Source organism: Primulina tabacum, chromosome 18 (genome assembly GCF_025594145.1).
Source record: "Primulina tabacum isolate GXHZ01 chromosome 18, ASM2559414v2, whole genome shotgun sequence".
Taxonomy (NCBI): Eukaryota; Viridiplantae; Streptophyta; class Magnoliopsida; order Lamiales; family Gesneriaceae; genus Primulina; species Primulina tabacum.
The window spans coordinates 7589620-7616407 of NC_134567.1; the positions used below are offsets into that span (position 1 = coordinate 7589620).

Below are 26788 nucleotides of genomic sequence, written 5' to 3' on the forward strand. Positions count from 1 at the left end.
TTTGGATTCAATTGAGCCAATGAAACATTTTGTCCATCAAGAAATGGATGTACAATAATTGCTCCTCCACCTAATGATTCAGCTTCCACTATACATTGTTTAACATCCTCCGACTCATCAACTAGTGGAATACTATCATCAACCACTTTCTCAACTACCACCCCAAATTTAGGCTCAACTACCACCTCATCCTCCACTCGAGATTCAAGCTCACACACAACATCAACATCCATTTGAGAATTAAGCTCAACTGGCGATATTATTATGGTCACCTCATCACGTGGACATTGAGTGATATCATGCCCGCCCTCAAAGCACCAACAACATATAACATCACAAGTACTAGAAATTAAATTTTTAAATGTACCTTGATATTCATATCTTGTAGTTTCACATCTCGACTCCTTCTTTGGCCCAGCATTGATTTTCTCTCCCACGCTCCTTTGCCAAGTGGATGTCAAAGACTCCGTAGGCACATCACGTCCACCTCTTCTGCCCACTCTCCTATTCTCCTCACATCGTCTTTCATCATCACGTCGCAACGCTCTACTTCTTTCAACTCCACTATCTCGACTACTCTCATCAACATGCCTATCATGTATTGCCTCTTCTTCACAACCCCTATATTTCTCACGAATGGGTTTAAACTCCTTCTCCCACATTTTATCCAACCCTCCTAATATTAATTGAAATTGACGATCGTCAATCATTATACCTGCAAGAAAAGGTTAGTATAAAACAATAAAAGATAAGTTTCCTCACCACGAATCCTCACCGGTCACTCCAATGAAAATTCAATCGACTCCTTTTTTTTGTCCTCACTACAAAACCTCGCACGTCACTCCAAGAAATACACTCGCCCTCAAGTATTTTCACTCGAATTTGAGAGTTCTCTCGTAGGGTACAGTTTCAGGCTTTGTAGCTTGTGTGCATCAAACCCACAAGTTCAATCTTCACGACACTTGCAAACTGACTTACACAGACTGCGTAAAACAAGAAATTTGAAATTTTTTTTTTTTATTATGAGAGTCACTTGAATATGACTCACAAGAAGGAACAAGATACAATGCTAAATAATAGCACAAGATTTTTTTTATTTATTTATTTATTTTATTTATTTTTATTTTTTTGATTGTGAGAGACGCTTCAATATGGCTCCCACAAGAGAATAGAACAAAATACCAAAATCAATCTATGGTAAAATTTCGAAATTTTGGTATTTTTTTTTTCCTCTTGCACAAGATGGATTTGTGCACACGAAAAAAAAAGAAAAAAATTTCAGAAATTTCGAAAATCAATGATTCACGAAAGATGAAGAACGAACGGATAAAACAGATCTGATACAAATGAAGGATAAACACAGATCTGAAAAAAAATAAAAAGGATAAACTTACTTGAATCAAAGGGAACCTAAAGCTCTGATACCAAATGATATGAATCTTTGTACGAGCGAATAGCAAACACGATTAAAATCGAATCGCGCCCTCAATTCAATAACGAACAAAGAATCGTTGTGTTGTCCCGATCTTTTTGAACAAGTAAGTGTTTAATATTCACCTCTAAATCACGAAGAATTTAGCAACAAATATTAACGAAGAATAAAAAATCGAAATTCAAGCGAACCTTCAAAGAACTCGTCTTTGACAATCCGAGTGAAGAACAATCGACATGCGCCACAAAGTATTAAACTTTGATAAGTTTGATTTGAGAAACACACGAATGTGTATACAAAGCCACGCTTTGAAAAAGTTGAGAGAAAACTCAAAACTATGATTAAAACTCAATGAATAATGTATTGTACAATGATAAATTCGTCCATATATTCATCCCAAAATCAAAAGATAACAAAAAGATAACTAGGTAACAAAATCTGCACCAAATCTTCGCAAATATAGTAGGACACGGACCCCGTGTAGGCATCCGGGTAAGGGTCCATGTATACTCGGGAAAAATACTTTCCGGAAAACAATGGACACGGACCCCGTGTACAGGTCCGTGTAGGCTCGGGAATTCTCCTCCTCGACTGTAATGGGCACGGACCCCGTGTACAGGTCCGTGTAGACTCGGCCGTGTTTTAATGGTATTCGTTTGGCCTTCAAGCTCACTCCCATGCCTCACGACTCCTTCAACCTTGCTTGCAAGCTCTTCTTGATTGCCCATGAGTCCATGCAATGCATCCTTGAATCTTCTTCCAACCATTAGCATGTCATGCCCGGTCAGATTCAAATCAGGAGGGGATAGCATCGGCCTCGATCAAAGGTTATCACAAATAAAGAGCAAAGAGCCTCAATAAGAAGCTTTACTCCCAAATGTGTGTCCCCATTTGTTGCGAGAACCTCAAATACACCATTATCAATGGTTAAGATGCTGACATCAAATGTCCCACCACCAAGGTAAAAAACAAATGTTCTTTTCACCGCCTTTCTTGTCTAAACCATATCAATCGCTGCTGCAGTCGGCTCATTGATGATTCTCACAACATTCAACCCAGCAATTACGCCAGCATGTTTATGGGCCTGCCTCTGAGCATCATTGAAGTAAGCTGCAAGAAGAGATTATACAAAACAATTTGAGTCAATATTAGCGTATTGTTCGCTGTCAGAATAGAAGACTTTTAAGTATCAAAACTTTACCAGGAACAGTGACAATGGCACCTTTAATTTTCTTTCCAAGGTAAGCCTCTACTGTCTCCTCCATCTTTATAAAAATCATGGCACTAATCTCCTCAGGACTGAAGACCTTAGTCTCACTGTCTTTTATCTTGACTTCAATATAAGGTTTCCCATCCTTGTTGACAAATTTGTATGGGGCAAGCTTCACGTTCCTTTGAACTTTTTATCTTCAAATCTCTGGGATAGCAAGGGTTAAGGATTGTAATGTCTGTTCCTCAGTGTGATTAAATCATGAGAGTACAAAAAATAACAAGACATTACTTTCTTCCAATAAGTCGTTTGACATCAAAGACCGTTCTTTCGGGGTTAACAGCTGCCTGATTCTTCGCAGCCTCTCCAATCAACCTCTCACCATCAGTGAATCCAACCCGTGAAGGGGTGATATGATTACCTTGGTCGTTTGCTATGATTTAAACATGTACATTTTTATAAACACCGACACAGTGAATAAGTCGTACCAAGGTCTATCCCAGTAACTGTTCCAAGTTTTTTAGCCTCCTCTTTAGCAATGGAAAATGCAAATAAACTCCCTGTCCAAGGAATCGACCCATACGTTAACACATCAACTCGAGCATATACAATAGACGATAACTAGCTTTGACTTCTCTATGATAAATTTTCTAATACTAGAGCACACTATATAAACTCTTCTTCAGTACTAGAAATATCGATTGGCCTTTCACAAAACTTCTCTGCAAACAAAAGCTTATTCCGTATATCAAATTCGAATCCAAACCTCTATTATTTTCACAATAATAAAACGAAACGTGATAAAACTATCGACCTCAGACACCATTATCGGATAAAAAAAATAACTGCAACTCAAAAAAAGAAAGAAAAGGATATGTATCGCAAATCTCATTATTGACAAATCAGCTACACGTTAAATTATCACGGTTCAAATATAAAAACGAACACATTCCAAAATTCAAAAGAAGATAGTAGCTATCTACTGCGCAGCAGATTCAAAAACAGCGCTAAATTCAACTACAAAACGCTTAGTTTCCAAACGTTTACCTAGCAAAACGATCGCGAAGACGAACGGAGATGCGCGCCTTTCCCACGCGGCAGCCATAAGCTTTGGAACTCGACAATCAACGATACAAATCTCTCTGTCTCTCAATTTATTGAGTTCTGAATCTGAAATATACACAATGGACCAACTCGTCACGGGTGATGACGTGGAGCAGCAATCTCGCGCGTGGGGATAAAGTCCAATTGGAATGTGGAGTGTCACCTGTAGAAACGTGGACCAATCAGGATCGGAGAGAGGAATCGAGGACCAATTGGGTTGTTTCTGAGAGATGTGACGATCGTGGCCGTTGGATGGCAAATCGTGAGAACCGCGAAACGTGTCCAGTTTCGTAGATATTATGGAAAAATTAGTTATGCTGTTTCGTAGATATTGTGGAAAAATTAGTTACGTTGAATTCATGAGTAATTTTAATAAAATAAATAAATAAATATAATTACATCGACGTACACATTGCGTGCTTGTACAATATTTTTTATAATTCATTTGGTTTGTATTTAAATAAATATCAAAATATAATTATAAGAAATAACGAGATATTACGCTGTAATTTTGATACATGAATTAAAAAAAAAAAAAGAGAGAAAAAAAGACCAAAGTAAGAATTGAACCTACAAATTGATTCTTAGAAAACAAAGATTCTATCTATTAATCTACATGTGACTTACATTTATATTTTAACAATTTATTAATATATAATATTATTAAAACAGACTATGACACCAAAAATTAGTTATTCTAAGAGGTCTTAAACTTAATTATATAGTATAGAAATATAGATAGTATAGATATATATTTGATCAATTCGATTTGTTAACATCACTACTAAACACATTTTATATTTAAATTTTGTTGTATAAATTGATAATTTTAACTTTATTGTTTTTAGATAATTTTGTGAATGACTCTTCATTTCTAAATTAGATGGCCAAAAATAACATATTTCCAAACACTATTAAAAATTAGTATTAAATTTGTTAATATCCATAAATATAAAATAAAACATAAATGAAAATTAAAGTTATTATAAAGTAGTTGACTACTACTTTTATTCATCTTAATATGTGCATTATTTCTAAAGAAATACGGAGGTTAACAATCTTGGTATATTTTTACATTTTAATTATCGAATTTATCATTTAATTATTTTTGTGAAATTATTCGTTTTAAAAAAATCTTGCATTAATTAATTTTTGAAATCTAGTGTATATAAACATAAAATAAATAGAGTCAAGATAATAACTTTATTTTATAAAAAATATTTTGTACAAATAATATAAAATAATATGGCAAAAACTTGTATGAGGCGGTCTCACAGATCGTATTTTGTGAGACGGATCTCTTATTTGAGTCATCCACGAAAAAGTATTATTTTTTGTTTTACAACTCTTTGTAACAAAATTCTAATATGATTTATAACTGTCTAAATCGAAACTCGTAGTGATATCTCAACACAAAATCTGGCTATTTAAGAATCATCTGTTGATCCTTAAAAGATCTAACGTAGATTTAGCTTGTTGTCGGAAGAACAAGAGTTCTCTTAGTCTTGCATATTGAAAGCTTGAATCTTGTTAAAATGAGTTGTTATCTTAGATTCTAAATTTGCATATTTATACTTGAAAAACTCCAACAGTCGGAATAAAATTTTAAACATTCATTTTCTATTAAATTCCAACATAATGACATTGTCGATCTTTTTTCATCATATGATGCATTAAATGCTAATTTAATGTTTATTTGTTTTTAACTGTTTGAGATCTTAGCTTCTGAAAAGTTGATTAACTATTTGACATTTTAAGAAATATTATATCAATTAATAGTTGTTAGGACAATGTGTTTATCATTTTTTGATAGTCAGTTGTTAGAACATTTCATGTTCACAATCTTGATTTTAATGTTAACAAAACTTGTTATTTGTTACTGATAAATTTACCTAAATGTGCGGAGCTGAGATCAGTTACGAGCTGTCAAAATCGCAAATTGAAGACGTCAAACTGATCGCACAAACTAAACCAGTCAAACTGAAATGTCAACGAACAGTTCAACTGATTGTCCAGCTAATAGGTGGTTCAGCATGAGAACTTCAGAAGCCCGGCCAGCTGATGAAGAGTTCAGCTGATGAAGAGCCCAACTGAGCAGTTCAACTAAAAGGGAGAAATCAGTTCAACTGACGAGTCAACTAATCTCACCAGTCCAACTAAAGATCAGTTCAGATTACCAGTTCAGAGCATCAGTTAGAACCAATCAGTTGCAGATCAAGACAAGCTTATCCAAGTGGATTCCAGCTCAGCACAAGGGTAAAAATCAAATGACAAATTATAAACGTTGCAGCCATACTTAAAGTTAAGACGTTCCAGAAAAAGTCAGACAGTACAAGACACACATTTTGAGGAAAGGATTCAAACCTGCAGCAGACATATTTGATGAGTCTTGATGCACGATCACATTGCCTCAATAAATACAAGACCAAAACCATCAACAACACAAGTGTGTGAAGACGAAGAGAGGGCACGCTCAATTCATATCAGTTTACAAGAAGCATTCAACCCATATTTGAGGAAACACTTCAACGTGTTTATCAGCTTAAATAAAAAGCCAAAATCCCTCAGTATGTGAGAACACTTTTGTGTTATATTAATTGTTCAATTCTCTCTCACACACACATACAATCACTCACATATATAAGAGAGTAGATCTTATAGAATCAGCTGAGTGGGTCTTGCACAAAGACGTAAAACTTGTGTATGTAGTCTTTAACACATAGACGTTAAAGAAGTGTTGGCTGGAAGGTACTGCCTTCAGTCTAGACTAGGAGTTCAGTTAGGCAGTAGCGTAAGTCCTAAGGTGAGTGGGTTTGTACAAGGTGTTGTATAAATAAAAGTCTTCTAATGGATCCTACCCGAGGTGGTAGAAGGGGTGACGTAGGAGCAGTTGAAGTCTCTGAACATCCATAAACAAATCTTGTGTTATTTCTGTTTAATTGCTTGTTCTTTTTCTTAACTGATTTGATCATTTCAGCTGATATCTGTTCAGTTCTGTCCATAACTGAAATGATATAAGTCAGAACTGATTTCATGTAATTTTCAGTTATTCAGTTGCACAAGATATAAAACTGATCAGCTTTCTTAACGAAGGATTACTTCGAGAATTTTTCGATTTGTAACCAAACTCGATTTAATTCATCGATGATTTCATTCTTAGAACACGAGCTATTGCAGCTCATTGATTTATTATGTTTGAAGCACCTTCACAGGTGTCAAAAATGATCCTTCATCAATAATTGACTTGACTTGGATTATCCATCTTGATATGTTAATATATGACCGGTTGGACTTTGAGCATATATTTGATATAGCGGTCTGACTTGAAATAGACGAGTGATGATATTTTGTCTGCATCTTTGAGTATGTGATATTATGCTAAGAGATTTGACTTATCTCACCTCTAGAAATATGTAAATAAATGAAAATGGCAGCTGACCTTGAAACGACTCGATGTTGTTATTTTGCCATTACCAAAATTAAGGTTATTTATATTCCAACATATAGTAATGGATGTATAAATCAAGAAAAAAAAAAGCGAAAGTTGCTGATAGGAGTAATCTTGTCGAAAAATAAATAAAAAAATTCAAGTGAAGTGAGTTTAACAAATACAGAATGTAAATTTCATTCTTGTTAAAATGTTATTTTCAGCTAAAAATATTATTTGTGAAGTAATTATTGAAACGACCCTAACTTTTTACCTTTGAAATTCTACTAAGTTTTTTTTACCATTTAACATTTCTATCAATCAAATAACATATTAAAATCTCAAATGCACAAAAATTTTTAAATCCTCAATTAACCAAAAATCATACATCGACCTTTAACAAGATCAACTAACATCAAAATAAAGCATAAAATCTCTAATAAAATCCTTAACAAAATCCTTTAAAACTTTTAACTAATAAGATAATGCGAAATAATAAAGTCCCTCGGGAATGTAACGTCGTACTCGATCAACTCAAGTGTCAGCGCCTCCTTCAATAATATCATCACATGCAGCATTCAAACCTAGTGAATTTAATGACTCAGCACGTCCTAAACATGAGTAACAAATAATACATATACAAGCATTTGCATTAAATCATACTTTTATTTGAAATAAATTTAAGCATAAATAAAATCATATATCGCAAAATCGTAAAACTTTGCATCATTTATCATTTTGGGTGAAGTTTGATCCTTGAAAGTGACTAGACTTTTATCCTTTGGTCGACCGATCAGTCTTAGCTCACCATTGCGCACGGGCACTAGGCACTAGGCACCACTGTAAAATATGAAAATATGATTGTTGGGCTTCCTCTGGGCCTTGTCCCGTAAACGGGCTCCCTTTGGGGCATTTTCTCTCACGATATCCCCAGAAAATTGTAAGTTTGCCGTTATTTCTTAAAACGAATCCCCCACATATCCTCTAATATCTTTGTTACAGTCAATTCATATTATTCAAAATATTTTTCTTTTTTAAATAATAAAATATCATGGATTTCAAAAATAACATTTTAACAGTAAAAATTGTACAACTTTACCATAAATCATAAAATATAAAATTTTCAACAAAATCATCATTTTATATCATTTATCATGCGTTATGACCATTCGGGATGCTACCAAGCCTTTTCATACTACCCAGGTGTAAAATGATTGTTTTGCCCCTAGACGTAAAATTTCTCGATTTTGACTTTTTCTTACTTTTATTAATTCTAATCAACCTAAATAATTATTTAAGCTTAAATTAAATTTTAGACATTTTTGTTTGACGTAAATTAGAGGATTTCGATTTAAATCCTTAATTACTAATTCGTGAAACGTTAAATTCCCGAATTAATTCAAACTTTAATATTTTCTTTTCAAATTTTAAACATGGACTTTTTATACCTAAAATACCCTCGTGAACCTTGACTCGACTCCCTAGGACTATGGTTCGACACTTTTCTTTTCTACCAACCCAATTCGAACCCTTGCCTAACTCCCTTGAGCCACGGCTCGATTTCACCGAGCCACCCTCGGACCATCATGGACCAGACCCTCACTCAAGCCCCCTGGACCCACTCCGACCTAGCTTAACCCAGTTGAGCAGCCCCTAGCCCAAGCACAACGCTCCTGCGCACGAGAACAAGAGACGCGCGCTTTTCTTAAGCTTTGGTCTAGTCACCATCGAGCCACCAAGCACCAGCCCCTGGCCCGACCCTACACCATCCTACCTAGACCCTACTAGACCATCCCAGCCAGCCCCAACTGAGCCACACTATTTCTCATAGCTTCCCCAACGCGCATGGGGAGGATCTTAGTTCACGTCGACTCTTCCCTATGCCGCTGCACTCGAGTCCTAGCCATGCTAAGACTTTTCCCAACCCTTGACCATGTCCAGCCGAGCCCTGGTCGAGCCACTCGAATCCATGCACCGAGCCACTCACTTAATTCACGTGGGAAACCATTCGAAACCCTAGGTCTCTCCTCCATAACCATGGTCGGTTCTAGCCTTCCTTCTACCATAAATCGTCTACGTTTCACTCATTAAACATTGTATGTTGGCAGCGTACTCGTTGGAAATCATAGCGTTAAAGAAACAAGCGTAAAAACGTCAAATCTTTTGAAAATAATCATCATATCGTTAAACCATCGAACGTAAATAATTTTTTATGCAAACATAATTAAAACATGCATAATATGATTTGAATGTTGCGTCAAAGGGTTTAGAAAACGTGCATTTGCGTTTTAAAACGCTCGAATATACGATCGTCGGCGAGGGATACGAAGAGGAACAAACAGGCGACGAAAAACCCTAGCTTTCTCCTTTCCAACTTTTCTAAAATTAGTGTGTGTGTGATGGTGTTATTTCGGCTGATAGGTTTACAAGAAAACCTAGTTTTTTATTTTTTTTATAGATTTTAATTTGCATGTTAATGGCAGGTTTTGGGTCTTGAGGCTTAGGAGCAATTGGACCTACTCAACATAGGTAAATTGAGTCCAATAACACCTATTTAATTGAAAAATAAAAGTTTATAAAAATTCTTTTTCGAAAATAATGCTTTTGATCCTTTAAAAGTCCTTCGTTTGACCAAAACCGACTTCCCGCATAAAGTCGAGCTCGTCTTGTAAAATAATTTGAACTCTATCATTTTTAGAAAAATTTAATCATATTAATAAGCTTTGAAAATATTTATTGAAAAATATTTATTTTATCTTCGTCGTCCAATGTCTTTTTTCCCCAGCCTATTATCGAATATTTGGGTGAAATACTTCGATTTCATGAAATCATGCCATATAATCATTTAATCATGCAATCATATCTTTAATCATATGATATGCATCAAGTAAGCATTTAAAATTATTTAATTAAAATAATTTTGTAATTTAATTCATTTGCATTCATGTGGTTACGTAGGTTGGTTTTGGACGTTAGAATTATAAATAAAATAGTTGGGATAAAAAATATGTTTAGAGGGGGTCGAATTAAAATATTTTGCTGAACTTGAACTGACTTTAGTAGTTTTTAGCTGTTAAAACTTTTTCTCGAATAACTAGAATGAACTGGAATACTAAAACAAATTTTGAGTACGGAAATGGTCTTATTAGACCAGTGATATAATATATATTCAATGCAAGCAATCGATTTGTAATGTCCTAGATTCGACGATTGTCCTCACTGTACAAGATGGGTCTTTCCAACGTGGTTATATCCTTACTCACACGCACCTAGGAAATTTTCCAGAGGGTCATCCAACCCAAAATTGCTCCAAGTCAAACACGCTTAACTTTGGAGTTCTTATGTGAGGAGCTCCCGAAAATAAGATGCAGCTTCTTGTTATGAGTAGTACATGATAGGATCGATTAACTGGTGAAAGAGTGTTTAGAAGAGGGGTTGAATAAACACTCACGATTTTCACAATCTTTTCAAATATTGAGTCAATTTAGTGATAAACTGAAACTCGAAATCTTGTCAGTCGATATCAATCAGTTAACATTAAAATGCGGAAATAAATTGGCTGATAGATAGAATAAAAACTGAAATACGAACACACGAGATTTTATGGATGTTCGGAGATTCAATCACTCATACGTCACCCTTTCTATCACAAGGATATGATATCCACTAAAAGACTTTGATCGATACAAACACTTGTACAAACCCACTTCAGTTTGGACTTAACAATGCCAAAACCGAAACTCTTAGTTTACAATATGTTTCACAGTACTCAACTGGACTTAGCCCAACTGATCTTTTTTAAGATCGAATTTACAACAAAATAATTTGTGCTAGTAAGCTCGAAAAGTAGCCTAGAATGCTACGAATAAATCTGATAAGTGTGAGCTTATAATTTTTGAATATGAGCGAGAATTTCAGCAGAGTAACAACAAGATTGATAGAATAGTGAATCGTTGTTTTTCAACTGCTCTTCTCTGCTATTTATAGGCTTCTCTTCAACGCTAATAATCAATGTAATTTGAATCTTTATATCTGTTGTTTGCCACGTCAATAACTTTCTGACATTCGTACTGTTAGAGTAGATGCCCGTCGAGCCAAGTGTTGGCCGATGGTTCATGTTTAAACTCTATGTATAAACAATTTTTATTTTAATAATATTTGAAATTATTGTTTTGGCATATCTTTATCTGTATACCCATGCTAGTTGCAAAGATAAAGTCCTTGAATATACAAATAGTAGAAAGAATATGAGATGCTCATATGATGAGTATCATGAAACTCATATTTGCAATACTGTATATTCTAAACAGTTCCTAGTCAATTCAGTCGCCGCTAAGAAGGATATAGGCTGCTCGAGTTCGAGACTAGTATCTGCGATGTGAGTACCATGTTTCATTGGTAGGGGACATTGTGATGTCCGAACATGCAGATAGGTGCCTCTTGTAGAGTGCACTGAACAACCCTACATAAAGGACTTTTCAAGTAGTTCTCACTTATCGAGTGGAAACGTCCTAGTTTATGGTTGTACACCATAAGTCCTTATGACCCGGGACAACATTGAGACTCTATGTGCTAGCATTGCACTTTGACTTGTTTACCGACTTTTTAGGGGTCATCAGGTGGCAAGATTGGGTGTTCTGTCCAAACATATAGGAGTCGATGCATTGTAATCGGGGATTCACCGCTTACCTTCGGGTATGGATATCCTATGTGATCACATGTATATGTAGTATGAAATCTCTGATTAGAGTATGGTGGTAATTATGAAAGGGGTTTCATAGATTACATCATCGATGCAACTACGACATGACACATAGTATCGATTCATTGACAACTCTCGATATACCAATGGTTGTCGAATCGGTCGTGATATATGAAATGAAGGGACCGTACTGTACGCTAACCATAATAGAATGGTTCTTGCAGGCACTATCATTTGATACATAGGGAATCATGTAAGCGATGCTACTAGGCGTTTAACATGATTGGTTGGGTACTATCAGACTTGAGTTCTGACATTCTTAATATTAAGGAGTTGATAATTAAAAATGGAGCGATTGGGGTATGCTCATATAAGGACATGTTTAGTCCCGAATCACATGGAGATGTGAACCTACGGTTAGTTGTATCAATGAACCAAGGGCCACACAAGTACTAGCTTTCTAGATCCCGTTGAGAACTGAAATAGTTCAATGTGTTGAACGGCTTATAAAGGAGTTTATAAGCGAAAATAAAATAGAAGTGTGACTTCTATAAGGAGAATGTAACTTTTAATTTGAGGAAGTGTTCCTAAATTAAAAGTTGATCAAACAAATAATGTATTTGAAAATTGATTTTCATAAACATTATTATGGACTAAATTAAATTAATTCAAGTATTGAATTAATTAAACACTATTGGGCCTAGTAGATTCCAAATAATTAAATTAATTCAAGTGTTGAATTAATTAAATAACATTGGGCCTTTTAGAGCCCAATTAAAAATAATTATTAAACTAGAGGGCTTGAGTAAAATCAAGTAATGTTTAAATGGACTCAAATGTGTTTTAGACATTTAAATAAAAGTCCATGTGCCTTGTAATAGTTACAAGCCCAAGTCAAAATGCATGCTTGGGAGGTGAAGAGTTGAATGAAACTTTTTCAATAATCTATGCATGGCATGCACATGCTTGCTTTTACTTTTTCAAGCACCAAGAAAATTTCCTCCTTCTCTCCTCCCCTCCCCTTGGCCGAAATATGCTCTCCTATTTTCCCTTCAATTTCTTCTTCAATTGTTGAGGAAATAAAACACTTCTCAAAAGAAAAATCCTCTTATTTTTCTAGTGCAAAATAAGAGGGGTTCTAGCTTGTAAGTGGTGGGCTTAATATTTGAGCAAGGAAGCTCAAAGGGAAGCTTGTAGATTGTCTTGCCATTCAAGAGCTAAGGTGTTTACACCTTAGTTGGAGCCATCATCAATCTCAAGAGATTGATAGGTAAAAATCTTAAAACACCCTATTAATGTCATTTCGTATTTTTCGTATTTGCTACATATTATAGGCTTAAGGTGTTCGATTTTCTTGCTACAAAATTATTTTGAAACTTCCGTTGTGCATATGGGCACCTTAATCGATCTTCTTTCAAGTGGTATCAAGAGCTATGGATACTATTTTGTGTAGCATATACATAATATTATATTGAGGTCGATTTCTAATCGCATGAGATGATTTTTTGCATCAAAATCGAGGCCGGTTTGGGGCCAATTTTGGGCAGCAAGTTGCTGCCCGTTTCGGGCAGCAAGGGCAGCCCGAGGGGCTGCACGAACAGCCCTTTGTTTTAATAAAAAAAATTTTGGGTAAGTTGGCCGGAATCCGGCGACGGAGCTCCTGCAACGGCGATGACGACTAGGGTTTCCAAAGTGTTTTGGAATATCAAAGTGTCATGGGCCTTGAAGTTGTTGGGCCATTAGATGGCTAACATAATTTGTGAAATTTAAATGAGCCAAAATGTTTTTGGTGAAAAATGATTTTTTTAGCCCTTAAGTTTAAATTTACAAAAGTTGTATATTTTTTCTCATGAAATAAATAATTGAAGTTGGACTTTAATTATTTATAGTAAATTGTGATTTACAAGAAATTCGGTTATAAATAAATTAATTAGAAAGTAGACAAAGTAGTTTGTATACTTTTGTTAATTTAGTTTACAATTGTGGCTGTTAGTGATTAGATCAATATATATAATATTGGATGGTGTATGATATGTGATATTATGCATGAAGGATGATCAAAAGCCCAAGCCCAAGCCCAATTTGATAGGTGTATGCTAAGATATTTTGTGTTGAATGATTGTAATAGTTATCAAATTTAAACTGGACTTGGTTTATGGCCCGTTCCCACTCCATAAGATGTATCCCTATTTGCCATGGATATTTATTTGTAAATATTAGTATATTGGAAGATCAAGATTGGAAGATGGTGGCCTTGATGATTATGAAGATCGAAGACATGTAAATATTGGAAGCTTATGTAATAGTTGCATTTGCATCCTATGCATTTCCTAGGATTGGACCTAAGCCCGTGTTTAGCTCACACGGGCCATTAGTTTTGGGGCGATTGATCATCCTTGTTTTGTTTACTGTTTATAATATATGCATGATATGTTATAAATAATGAGTATGTGCGTTATTATTATGATAATAACAAAGTTGCATGAATCTGACAAACATACGATCAAACATGGCGAGCTTTTAAATAAAATTAATGATGAGACCTTTCAAAATTAAAAACCCTCATTTTGAATAAGATTCAAAATTAATATCAAGCCCGAAAAGAGGAGTTATAAAGTTGTTTATAATTTCCATGTCTTCCATCGACAATGGGTGCATGATGAACGCTACCCGTGTTCGGGGCTCGGCTCATATTATTGGGGGGGCCGTGGACACCGGAAAGCTGTGACATCCATTGACATGGTGATGTGAACTACGTGGAACTCCCATGATTTCGGCTCATATTATTGAGGGAACTCATGGCGATCGTCCATTAAGGCTCAACATCGATGGGTAAGGCTTGACACGTAAAGATGAACGACGTCATATTATTGGGTCCTAATCAAACGTGAGACAAAAGTTTACGAAGAGGGTTGCATAGTGATGCAATTGGAAACTACCTTTTAGAAATTGTGATTGGTTGATATTATTCGGGATCATAATTCGCTAATTGGACCTTGCGTACCTACTGAGGAAAGGAGTTTTCCGTTTTCACTAGAGGATAGTGAAAGATGTCAAACAGTGGGAGTAAACATTTATAAAGTAAAAGTCCATACTTTATATCTTACTAAATATTTTAAAATAGTCATTAACATTTATCTGTTTTACTTTCCAGTATAATTTTTGACAATGTCTTCGATTCGCAATCCGCTATCTGCAATACTCGAAAAACACATATTAACCGGACCTAATTACCTCACTTGGCTAAGAAACCTGAAAATCGTCTTGAATTAGGAAAGGATAGCATATACATTGACTGAGTCGCCCCCTGTTGAGGCTCCGACTAGCTGCACTCCTTAGGAATTGCAGACTTACAAGGATTGGTGTGACCATGACTTGAAAGCCAAGTGTTATATGCAGGCTTCTATGAATGATGAGCTGCAGAGGCATTTTGAGGATGCAAAGAATGCTGCTGACATTCATTTGCATATCAAGGAGCTCTTTGGTGAGCAAACTCGACCTCTTAGGCATGCTACCGTCAAGGAGCTGATCACTTTGCGCATGCGAGATGGGGCCTCGGTCCATGAGCATGGCCTAAAGTTGATTGGGCTTGTGGATAAGCTAGTTCGCATGGATCTTACGTTGCCTTCGGAGTTGACCACCGACGTGTTGCTCTTGTCACTGCTTAGCTCATTTGATCCTTTTGTGGTGAATTTTAATATGAACAAGATGGAGTCGACCCTTGAGGAGTTGGTGAACACGCTTGTGACCTTTGAGTCCACCATCAAGAAAGAGAAGCCGGTTCTTTATGTGGGTTCTTCATCTGGTGCGAAGAATGGTCCACATGGGAAGGGAAAGAAGCGTTCTTTCCAACGTCCCAAGAAGAACGTGCCCTTGAAGAGGCAGACTCCGAGTCCCGCTGTGGCAGTCACACCAGTTGAGGCTGACAAGACTGCTGATGTATGTCATCACTGCAAGAAGCCTGGACATTGGAAGCGTAACTGCAGGGAATATCTTGCCCAGAAGAGTTCTGGAAACGGTATGTTCTATATTGAAGTAAACATTTCAATTAACTCTACTTCTTGGGTATTGGATACCGGCTGTGGCTCACATCTCTGTAATGATTTGCAGGTGATGGAAGAAGTAGGAGACTTAAGGAAGGTGAGACCTTCTTGTAGATGGGCAATGGAGCAAGAGTTGCTGCCAAGGCCGTAGGAGATGTTTACTTGCTTTTGAACAATGATTTTAAGTTAATTTTAAGAGATGTTTTGTTTGCACCAGATTTGGTTAAAAACATTGTTTCATTTCTATGCTTGATAAATATGGATATTCTTGTTTATTTAGCAAAGGTGTTTGCAACATTTACAAGAATGAATGTTTGATTGGTACTGGAGAACTTGAAAATGATCTCTACACCTTAAAATTGAAAGATATTCCACTAAATAATGTCCAAGCAATAACAACAACAAACAAGCGAAAACAAGATACTCTAAATTCGGCACAATTATGGCATGCTCGATTAGGACATATTTTCCTAAGAAGGATGAACAAGCTAGTGGGAGTGGGCATGTTTGATATGTCTGATATAAATTCTCTCCAAACTTGTGAATCCTGTCTAAAAGGAAAGATGACCAAAATTCCCTTTAAGGGCCATGTGGAGCGAGCCAAAGGGTTATTGAATTTGATCCATACCAATGTGTGTGGTCCGCTTAGCATCACCACTAAGCATGGACATGCCTACTTCATCACCTTTACCGATGACTTTTCGAGGTATGGGTATGTGTATTTGATGAAATACAAGTCTGAAACTTTGAAAGGTTCAAAGAATTTAGAAATGAAGTAGAGAAACAGTTGGGACGAAGCATCAAAACACTTCGATCGGATCGAAGTGGTGAGTACTTGAGTGCCGAGTTCCAAGAGTATCTTAGGGAGAATGGGATTCTCTTGGAGTGGACTCTGCCTGCTACACCACAGTTGAATGGTGTTTCGGAGCGTCGTAACCGGACTTTGATAGACATGGTTCGGTCTATGATGGGGTTCACGGAGTTGCCGCCATCCTTTTGGGGATATGCGCTTGAGACAGCGGCACTGTTGTTGAACAATGTCCATTCAAAGGCAGTTGATAAGACACCATATGAGATATGGATGGGTAAGCCTCCCAAATATTCTTATCTTAGAATATGGGGGTGACCTGCTTATGTGAAGCAGGTAGTGGGAGATAAATTTGATAGTCGACCCACACCCGAAGAGCCAAGAGAGGAGATACAAGCTCCTAGAAGATCCGAAAGAGTCTCGAGACCACCTATGAGGTATGGTCTGCTTCTTGAAGAGGGCCATGATGAGCCTAACCATGGATGTGATCCAAGGACCTTCAAGGAAGCGTTATCTGATGCCGATTCATCCAAGTGGCTTGAAGCAATGGAATATGAGATGAATTCCATGCATTCAAACCAAGTGTGGAATCTCGTGGATCCACCTGAGGGAATTGTTCCCATAGGGTGTAAATGGATTTACAAGAGAAAACTTGGGGCGGATGGGAAGGTATTGACCTTCAAGGCGCGATTGGTAGCAAAAGGATATACTCAAAGACAAGGAGTTGACTTTGAGGAAACTTTTTCTCCAGTTGCAATGTTCAAGTCTATAAGGATATTGCTAGCCATAGCTGCATGGTATGACTATGAGATATGTCAGATGGATGTCAAGACAGCCTTTCTTAATGGGGATATTAAGGAAGAGATTTACATGTCTAAACCTGAAGGGTTTACATCTGTCGGAAATGAGCATATGGTATGCAAACTTCAGATATCTATTTATGGTCTAAAGCAGGCATCTAGGGTTGGAACCTTAGATTCGATAGTACAATCAAAGAGTTTGGTGTTACTAAGAATCCTGAGGAACCCTGCGTGCATAAGAAGGTCAGTGGGAGTGCTGTGATGTTCCTGGTACTTTATGTTGATGACATTCTAATAATTGGTAATGATGTAGAAATGTTGCAATCAACTAAAATATGGTTAGCGCGTAAGTTCTCGATACAGGACTTGAGTGAAGCATCTTTTGTATTGAGAATACAGATTTATAGAGATAGATCAAGAAGATTGCTTGGTCTCACCCAATCCACATACATTGATACCATCATGAAACAGTTCTCAATGGATGCGTCCAAGAGAGGAGATCTACCAATGTGTCATGGCGTGTCCCTATCCAAGTATATGTCTCCCAAGAATGATGCAGAGATAGCGGCGATGACACGCATTCCGTATGCATCTGCAATTGGTAACATCATGTATGAGATGATATCTACACGTCCTGACGTGGCTTTCGCACTAAGTATAGTGAGTAAATATCAATCGAACCCTGGTCTTCCACATTGAAAAGCTGTGCAAGACATCATCAAGTATTTGAGAAGGACCAATAAATTGTTCTTGGTCTATAGGGGTGGGGAACTGAAATTGGAAGGCTATACCGACTCTAGTTTCCAAAGCGATATCGATGACTCTAAGTCAACCTCTGGGTTCATATTCATGCTCAATGGTGCTGCTGTCTCTTGGAAGAGTTCCAAGCAAGACAGTACAACGGATTCCACCACTGAGGCAGAATACATTGCTGCATCAGCTGCAGCAAAGAAGGCTGTTTGGATAAGGAATTTCTTCCAAGAGTTGGGCGTCATTCCTAATGGAGTTGCTCCTGTCCCGGTGTTTTGTGACAACACGGGAGCCATTGCTCAAGCCAAGGAGCCAAGATCTCATTAGAAGTCCAAACATGTATTGAGAAAGTACCACATCCTCCGAGAGATTGTGGAAAGAGGAGAAGTCTCGATTGACAAAGTCGGCTCCGCAAATAATGTTGCTGATCTACTAACTAAGCCTTTACCTGGACCATTATTCGAGAAGCATCGCGAATCGATGGGTTTGAAGCATATGGGTAGTTGGCTCTAGTGCAAGTGGAAGATTGTTAGAGTAGGTACCCTTCGAGCAAAGTGTTGGTCGATGGTTCATGTTTAAACTCTATGTATAAACAATCTTTATTTTAATAATATTTGAAATTAATATTTTGGCACATCTTTATCTGTATACCCATGCTAGTTGCATAGATAAGGTCCTTAGATATACAAATAGTAGAAAGAATATGAGATGCTCATATGATGAGTATCATGAAACTAATATTTGCAATACTGTATATTCTAAATAGTTCCTAGTCGATTCAGCCGCCGCTAAGAAGGATATAGACCGCTCGAGTTCGAGACTAGTATCTGCGATGTGAGTACCATGTTTCATTGGTAGGGGACATTGTGATGTCCGAACATGCAGATAGGTGCTCCTTGTAGAGTGCACTGAACAACCCTCCATAAAGGACTTTCCAAGTGGTTCTCACTTATCGAGTGGAAACGTCCTAGTTTATGATTGTACACCATTAGTCCTTATGACCCGGGACAATATTGAGACTCTATGTGCTAACATTGCACTTTGACTTGTTTACCGACTCTTTAGGGGTCATCAGGTGGCAAGGTTGGGTGTTCTGTCGAAACATATAGGAGTCGATGCATTGTAGTCGGGGATTCACCGCTTACCTTCGGGTATGGATATCCTATGTGATCACATGTATATGTAGTATGAAATCTCTGATCAGAGTATGATGGTAATTATGAAAGGGGTTTCATAGATTACATCATCGATGCAACTACGACATGACACATAGGCTGTGTTTGGTTCGAATGATAGAATTATGGAATGATTAGCACATAAATGATAAGAAAAATGATTATTTACAGATTTGTATGGTGTCCTCACAACATGGGTATGTTTGGTTTGATTTTAAAAGGTGTGATTAACTAATCAATTAATTTTCTGCTGTCAAAAATACCCTTTCACATTTTTTTTAATTATGAAATTCAGATCCACTTTTGTGTCCTTTCCTCACATTTCCTTCGACCTCACATGTCCTTGCAACAAAATATCTTGCAAGAAAACCCTGGGCGATATCACCGTAAACACCTCGGCAAAAAAATTCATACAATTTCATAAACGAATACAGTACTGTGTGGTGGAGAACAAAATTTTCTTCTTTCAAGTCTTCTTCCCAATAATATCAAAAAATATTACACAGTAAAATTTAATTATGTACAAAAATAAGTTCTTTCTTCAATATCGCCGAAATCACCGATGTTAATTAATCGATTCTTACACGCACATCTACGACAGTGTGTTAAGTAATAAGTTGAGAAATTATTATTCAGTTCATGTTTTCGAATATTAAAAAATAAAAACTTCTGAAATCGAGTTAGAAGTTCGGCCTAAGACAAATATTAAAAAGGAAAAATACTACGGTTTCGTCAAAGACGGAGAATACAAACAGAAAACAGTTCACGATTCAAGTGAACTACGTGAACCAAAAGTAGAAAAAACGAGATTTTCAGCAGAAAAGCTAAATAGAAAGCAAGCTCATTTACCATCACAGCACATCGCAAAGTATATCCCAAAATTTGGCAAAGTACATCCCGGAATCTAAACTCAGAAAATTAAAAATCGACAACAGATTCTGCAACTGAAAAGTGTGGAACAAAGAAATTTAAACAGTACAATAACCTGATAACCGAAGATTTCAACGAGTGTAGAAAATATCGCAGACAAACTCCTTTCTTCCTTCGTACGTAGTTGCTCAGTTGGGGGAAGACTCTTTAGTTGGGCTTCTGGGGTGGATGAAAGGGTATTGTAGAAAAACAAACATTGATACAAAGGATGACTAATAATAATGAGCTTTTACATGAGTTTATTTTAACTAGGCTAATATACTTTAGTCCATTGGACATTGGATTGGGTGTGATTAACTAAAATTGAACCAAACAGTGGATAGTGATGGACAAAATAACACAAACTTACTTAATCAAGCCTACCAATCACAGCCATAGTATCGATTCATTGACAACTCTCGATATACCAATGGTTGTCGAATCGGTCGTGATATATGAGATGAATGGACCGTACTGTACGCTAACCATAATAGAATTGTTCTTGCAGGCACTATCATTTGATACATAGGGAATCATGTAAGCGATGCTGCTAGGCGTTTAACATGATTGGTTAGGGTACTATCAGACTTGAGTTCTGACATTCTTAATATTAAGGAGTTGATAATTAAGAATGGAGCGATTGGGGTATGCTCATATAAGGACATGTTTAGTCCCGAATCACATGGAGATGTGAACCTACGGTTAGTTGTATCAATGAACCAAGGGCCACACAAGTACTAGCTTTCTAGATCCCGTTGAGAAGTAAAATAGTTCAATGTGTTGAACGGTTTATAAAGGAGTTTATAAGCGAAAATAAAATAGAAGTGTGACTTCTATAAGGAGAATGTAACTTTTAATTTGAGGAAGTGTTCCTAAATTAAAAGTTGATCAAACAAATAATGTATTTGAAAATTGATTTTCATAAACATTATTATGGACTAAATTAAATTAATTCAAGTATTGAATTAATTAAACACTAGCGGACCTAGTAGAGTCCAAATAATTAAATTAATTCAAGTGTTGAATTAATTAAATAACATTGAGCCTTGTAGAGCCCAATTAGAAATAATTATTAAACTAGTGGGCTTGAGTAAAATCAAGTAATGTTTAAATGGACTCAAATGTGTTTGAGACATTTAAATAAAAGTCCATGAGCCTTGTAATAGTTACAAGCCCAAGTCAAAATGCATGCTTGGGAGGTGAAGAGTTGGATGAAACTTTTTCAATAATCTATGCATGGCATGCACATGCTTGCTTTTACTTTTTCAAGCACCAAGAAAATTTCCTCCTTCTCTCCTCCCCTCCCCTTGGCCGAAATATGCTCTCCTATTTTCCCTTCAATTTCTTCTTCAATTGTTGAGGAAAGAAAACACTTTTCAAAAGAAAAATCCTCTTATTTTTCTAGTGCAAAATAAGAGGGGTTCTAGCTTGCAAGTGGTGGGCTTAATATTTGAGCAAGGAGTGCTCAAAAGGAAGCTTGTAGATTGTCTTGCCATTCAAGAGCTAAGGTGTTTACATCTTAGTTGGAGCCATCATCAATCTCAAGAGATTGATATGTAAAAATCTTAAAACACCCTATGAATGTCATTTCGTGTTTTTCATATTTGCTACACATTATAGGCTTAAGGTGTTCGATTTTCTTGCTACAAAATTATTTTGAAACTTCCATTGCGCATACGGGCACCTTAATCGATCCCCTTTCACGTACACTGCAGCTTTTTTGAAATGCGGCGTTCCCACTATTAGTTGCAGTCTGCTTTGTATTGTTGTCGGTTGAATGTCCTTTTCGTTAATTGATGACGTGTACAGCTAAAGGATCAGCTGATAAGCAATAGCTGATAAGATCACAACTGAATATAACAACTGTTCAATTTCCAACTGATCAGTCAGTTGTCTGCGTAAGTTCAGTTCAGCTGGTTCAGTTGTCTTTTTTAATCTGCGTATTAATCTTCAGTTATAGGCAACTGTCAGTTTGTATATTTATTCAGTTACGTTCAAACTTCTTGATCAGTTAATCCAATCGATTTAAGCACATAGTTTTTCAAACAACCAAAATTTAGTTTCCAACAGCACATATCAAATCTTTTAAACCCTCCTCAACTGTACATTCCCATACCTGAATAGTTTTGAAATTCCTCTCCTTCCGGTGTAAGATCGGTTCATTCATGTTTTCTTCGCCTAGAAGCCTGCCAGAAGCCGCTTATTGTTCGTGCAACCTTATGACACCGACGATCACCCACCACCCTCTTCGGCCCCGGGCCTCACATGCCCACCAAATTCGGCTTGATTCTTCCTCGAACCACATCGTACTAGGAGAGATTATCTCTGATACCAACTGTAATATCTACTACTTAAAATACTACTAGATTTTTTTTTGTAAACTCATTTTTTAAAATTACCATCTTATGCATGCCTGCGATACCACTGTAAATTACACATTTTAAAATAATAGAAATCAACTAACCGATGAAAATACTGCATTTTTTTAAAAAAGCAAATCATCAACCCTAGCCTTGCGTTTTAAAGTAATGCGAATATGAAACGTGTAAAAATCCTGACAACCAACAATATAATAAAGTGAATGAGTATAAAAAAATATACATCCACTCTAACTCAAACGTAATATGCGAAAAATACAGTCCTCGGGTTCGCGTGCGCACATCCAACTCCGCCTACTCAGTCTTCGGCATCTCCAATCTCCTGATTAATATACTCATTTGCATCATTAACACCTAGTGAGCTAAAGACTCAACACACCTGTAACATTATAGCAAGTAAATATATATAACATGCAACAATGAAAAGTACCGTAATAAAAATACATTTCATGATCTTAAAAGCGTAAACGTAAACGTAATAAAGCAACACGTGTCAAAACATGTCTCAACATATCATCAAATACGTGTTCATTTTCTTTAATTGAATTCCGTTCATTAGTTGTGACTTTCGTATCACTTTTATTCGATGGATCCATCTATGTATAATCGTGGTACCCGACGACGGGGACATCAGTGACACTATTGCCCATTCACTGAGCCTTGGCCTTACATATCATCGTATTCATATTCGTATTAGTCACAACCAACTCCATTCCTTCAAAACATGTCATCATATTCATCACTTGTAAAAATTCTGCATATACATAAAATTTTTCCTTAAAATCAAGCATGCAAAGTCTTTTTCATATTTATATAAAAATCATATTCTTGATAACATAAACATTTAAAATATTTCAAATCGTGTTTAGGGCAACTCGATCCGGGTACAAAATGACCATTTTTCCCTTAGAAACCTTAATTGACCATTTTACCCCTGAATCTAAAAATTTTGACCCGAGGCCAACCAAACACCTTAAAATGCATCAAAACATATTTGTAATCGACTCTTAGATGTAAACTCGAACCCGTTTCATAACTTATACGATTCATTTTAAAACTTCGACTGGGGTCTCGGTTTTAACCCGAATCAACCCGAAACACAACCAAAATTTTCCAAAATTAAACCATCACACATACACACCTTACCAGCCCTTAACTAGACCAATTCAAGCCATCTAGCTCCCTCTAAGCATGGCTGCAACTTGCTGGAATTTCTGCATGTGCTTCCCTTCAGACCCTACTCGGCTATTAGTGCTAACCCCTAGGCCCAAGCCCCAAACCAACAAGACCAGACCCTAGCTAGTCATCCTAGGACCATGACCGACCACTTAAGACCCCCACTGAACTAATCCTAAGCACGCCAACACCCCACGCACGCACAAGGCTCGGACGTGCCGAGGAAACCCTAGCCGCCACAACAAAACCACCCGGCCTTCATCCAACCCAACCAAGACTCGATTCCAGCCTTGTGTCCTCTTCACTCTTGACCTAAGAAGTCCCCTAACATCCCATTTCGGCAGCCCCTTGCACAAGAACATGAAGAACGTGAGTTGCATAAAAGATATATGCATGTTCATGTCAAAACCTTTGCAAAAACGTAACATCATGCTTGAAAAAATAATTTCTCTTGCAAATACATATACATCAGCATATAAAATGGCATGGATGATGAGAAAAAGGGATACATGGCGTGTCTTTGCGTTTAAACACCCGAAAACGTGGATATCTACGCGTGGGATGAACTCCAGAGAGACGGGAAGGAGTTTTCTTAAAAACTTAAGAGAAAACCGAGGTGGGTGAAGATGGAACTCTCGAAAATGATGCTACAACTGAGGGGAGGGGTGGCCGTGAGTGAGGAGTGTAGGGTTAGGGTTTAGTTGATAGGTTTTTAATTAAAAATGTTAGTGTATAATGAGTCCTAATTAAATTAAATAAGTTAAAAAGGATTTTAGGGCCATTATGCAATGAAATAAACCCGTAAAGCCCAAAAACACTATCGAAAAATATTTCGTTTAGGTACGTTTTTTAAAATATTGTCCGCACCCTCAAAAAGTCCTCGTTAAAATTTGCGTACTGGTTAAAAATATGATCTGGTGAGTAGAAATACCCAACCAAGGTCCATCGTACTTAATTACACCATATATTAAATAATTATTTAATAAAGACATTTTCCTGACAATTACCGGTCTTCGTTCCTCATTCGAGCGCGAAATACAACTTAAAAATCTTAATGCGTGAAATCTTAATAAACAATGAAATGATATATATAATCATGCAATAATCATGCCTTTAAAACTTTAAAATAATTAAACAATGATTTTTGTAAAAATCCTAGATTGCATGCAGTCAGGTTACGTAGTTCGAATTTCCTAAACCTTACACGATTAACACATGAGCTAGATAATAAACAGGAATACATAAGTAAATGCGTAGATAAAGAGAACAAGATTTTATGGATGTTCGAATATAACAACTCATATGTCATCTCCTCATCAACTATGAAAGAATCTACTAAAATAATTTGATTGATACAACCCATGTACAAACCCATTTGTATTAGGATTTATCACTTTATAAATCGAAAATCTTAGTGATAACTTCTCATAACAAACTCTGACTGTTTTAAATCCTTTGTTCACCAGAAAATATATTTTCCAACAGATAGATTTGAACGAATATAGTTGATAAGGTAACACAAGTTGATCCTTGATGATCGGATGTAGAATAAGCGCGTGCCAATGAGCGGCTTGCTATTTGAAAGAATAAGAGTGTTCAAGATCTTGTATATTGTAGGTTGTACAAAAATGATTGAATCTTCTTATATTCGATGTTCTGAATCTGCATATTTTTACTCAAAGTTTTCTAATAGTAGGAAAATTTTTCAGCGATCATGTGTACTATATTCGTACAACATATCAATTTCTCTTTATCGTACACTGTATTAAATGATTATTTAATACTTCCCTGATTTTTAAGGCTTTTCCTCTTTTAGTTTCTGAAAAATTGATTGATTCTTGATATTTTATCAAACATTCTTATCAAATTAGGAGTTAATATGGTATTGTGCATAACACATGTTGTACATTAATTTTTGTTAGTTTTTTTTCGTAGACAAAATCCATTGAAATCTATTAGAAAACCGATAAATGTATATAAAAATTTTCCAAACTAAATTCACAAGAGTTTATGAAATTATTTTACATTTATGTGTAATTCTACAAAAATCAATAACTCCAAAAAGGAAAGTTGTTTTTAAAAATTCATTAAATATACATAAAAATCCATCTAAAATTTGAATACCTCTAAATTTTTATAAATTTTTTAAAAATCAAGATTGAATAAGAATTGACTTTAACATAATCTAAATTATTTATTTTAAATATCATTAAAATTTTATGTTTTATAAAAATTTAAATTGAATATCTCATAATGTTCAAACTCTAGGAAAATGGTTAAAATTCACCAATTATGCTAGTTGATTAGACAAATTTTCCAATCACGTTGACCTCAATCTTGTTGATGAGTTGTTGTCATCGCAGAAGCGCACCGACCAGTGGACCAATTGAGATACTAATGTTTCCTTAATCATCATCAATTAACCAATATATATATATATATATGTTATTTTTTTGTTTCTTTAAAAAAAATTCTAGACTATAATATATACAATAATTTTTCATTATTTGTCATTATATAATCAAGATCATTGCAAATTAATTTTGAAATTTTTTAAATCATTTTAATAATATACAATAATATTATAGTAAATAATATAATCAAGATCATTGCAAATTAATTTTGCATTATTTGTCATGATTTAAATTTGTTTATTTTTTTATAGAAATTTATTGTAAAATATATTATTTTAGAAATTGAAAATATTTTATATATGTCTTCTCATTTTTTATATTTACAAAAAAATTAAAAACATAAAAAAGATAAATTTTTTTTTACTATATTATCAAGCCAGCTTAAAATACGCATAAAAACCTAGACGGGAAGAAGAGAATGATTGCCTCAAAAATATATATTTAATTATTTAATTAAGAT

General features: G+C 35.8%; 1 protein-coding gene across 1 annotated transcript; it reads right to left on the bottom strand.

Moving 5' to 3' along the window:
* Positions 1-2429: 2429 nt before the first annotated feature.
* LOC142532274 (luminal-binding protein 5-like) lies at positions 2430-3747 on the bottom strand. The gene is made up of 5 exons (XM_075638594.1): positions 3690-3747; positions 3131-3202; positions 2934-3075; positions 2634-2824; positions 2430-2542 (listed from the first exon to the last, which is right to left on the bottom strand). Exons 1-5 carry the CDS (start codon positions 3745-3747, stop codon positions 2430-2432), a joined length of 576 nt encoding a protein of 191 aa, XP_075494709.1.
* Positions 3748-26788: the final 23041 nt, after the last annotated feature.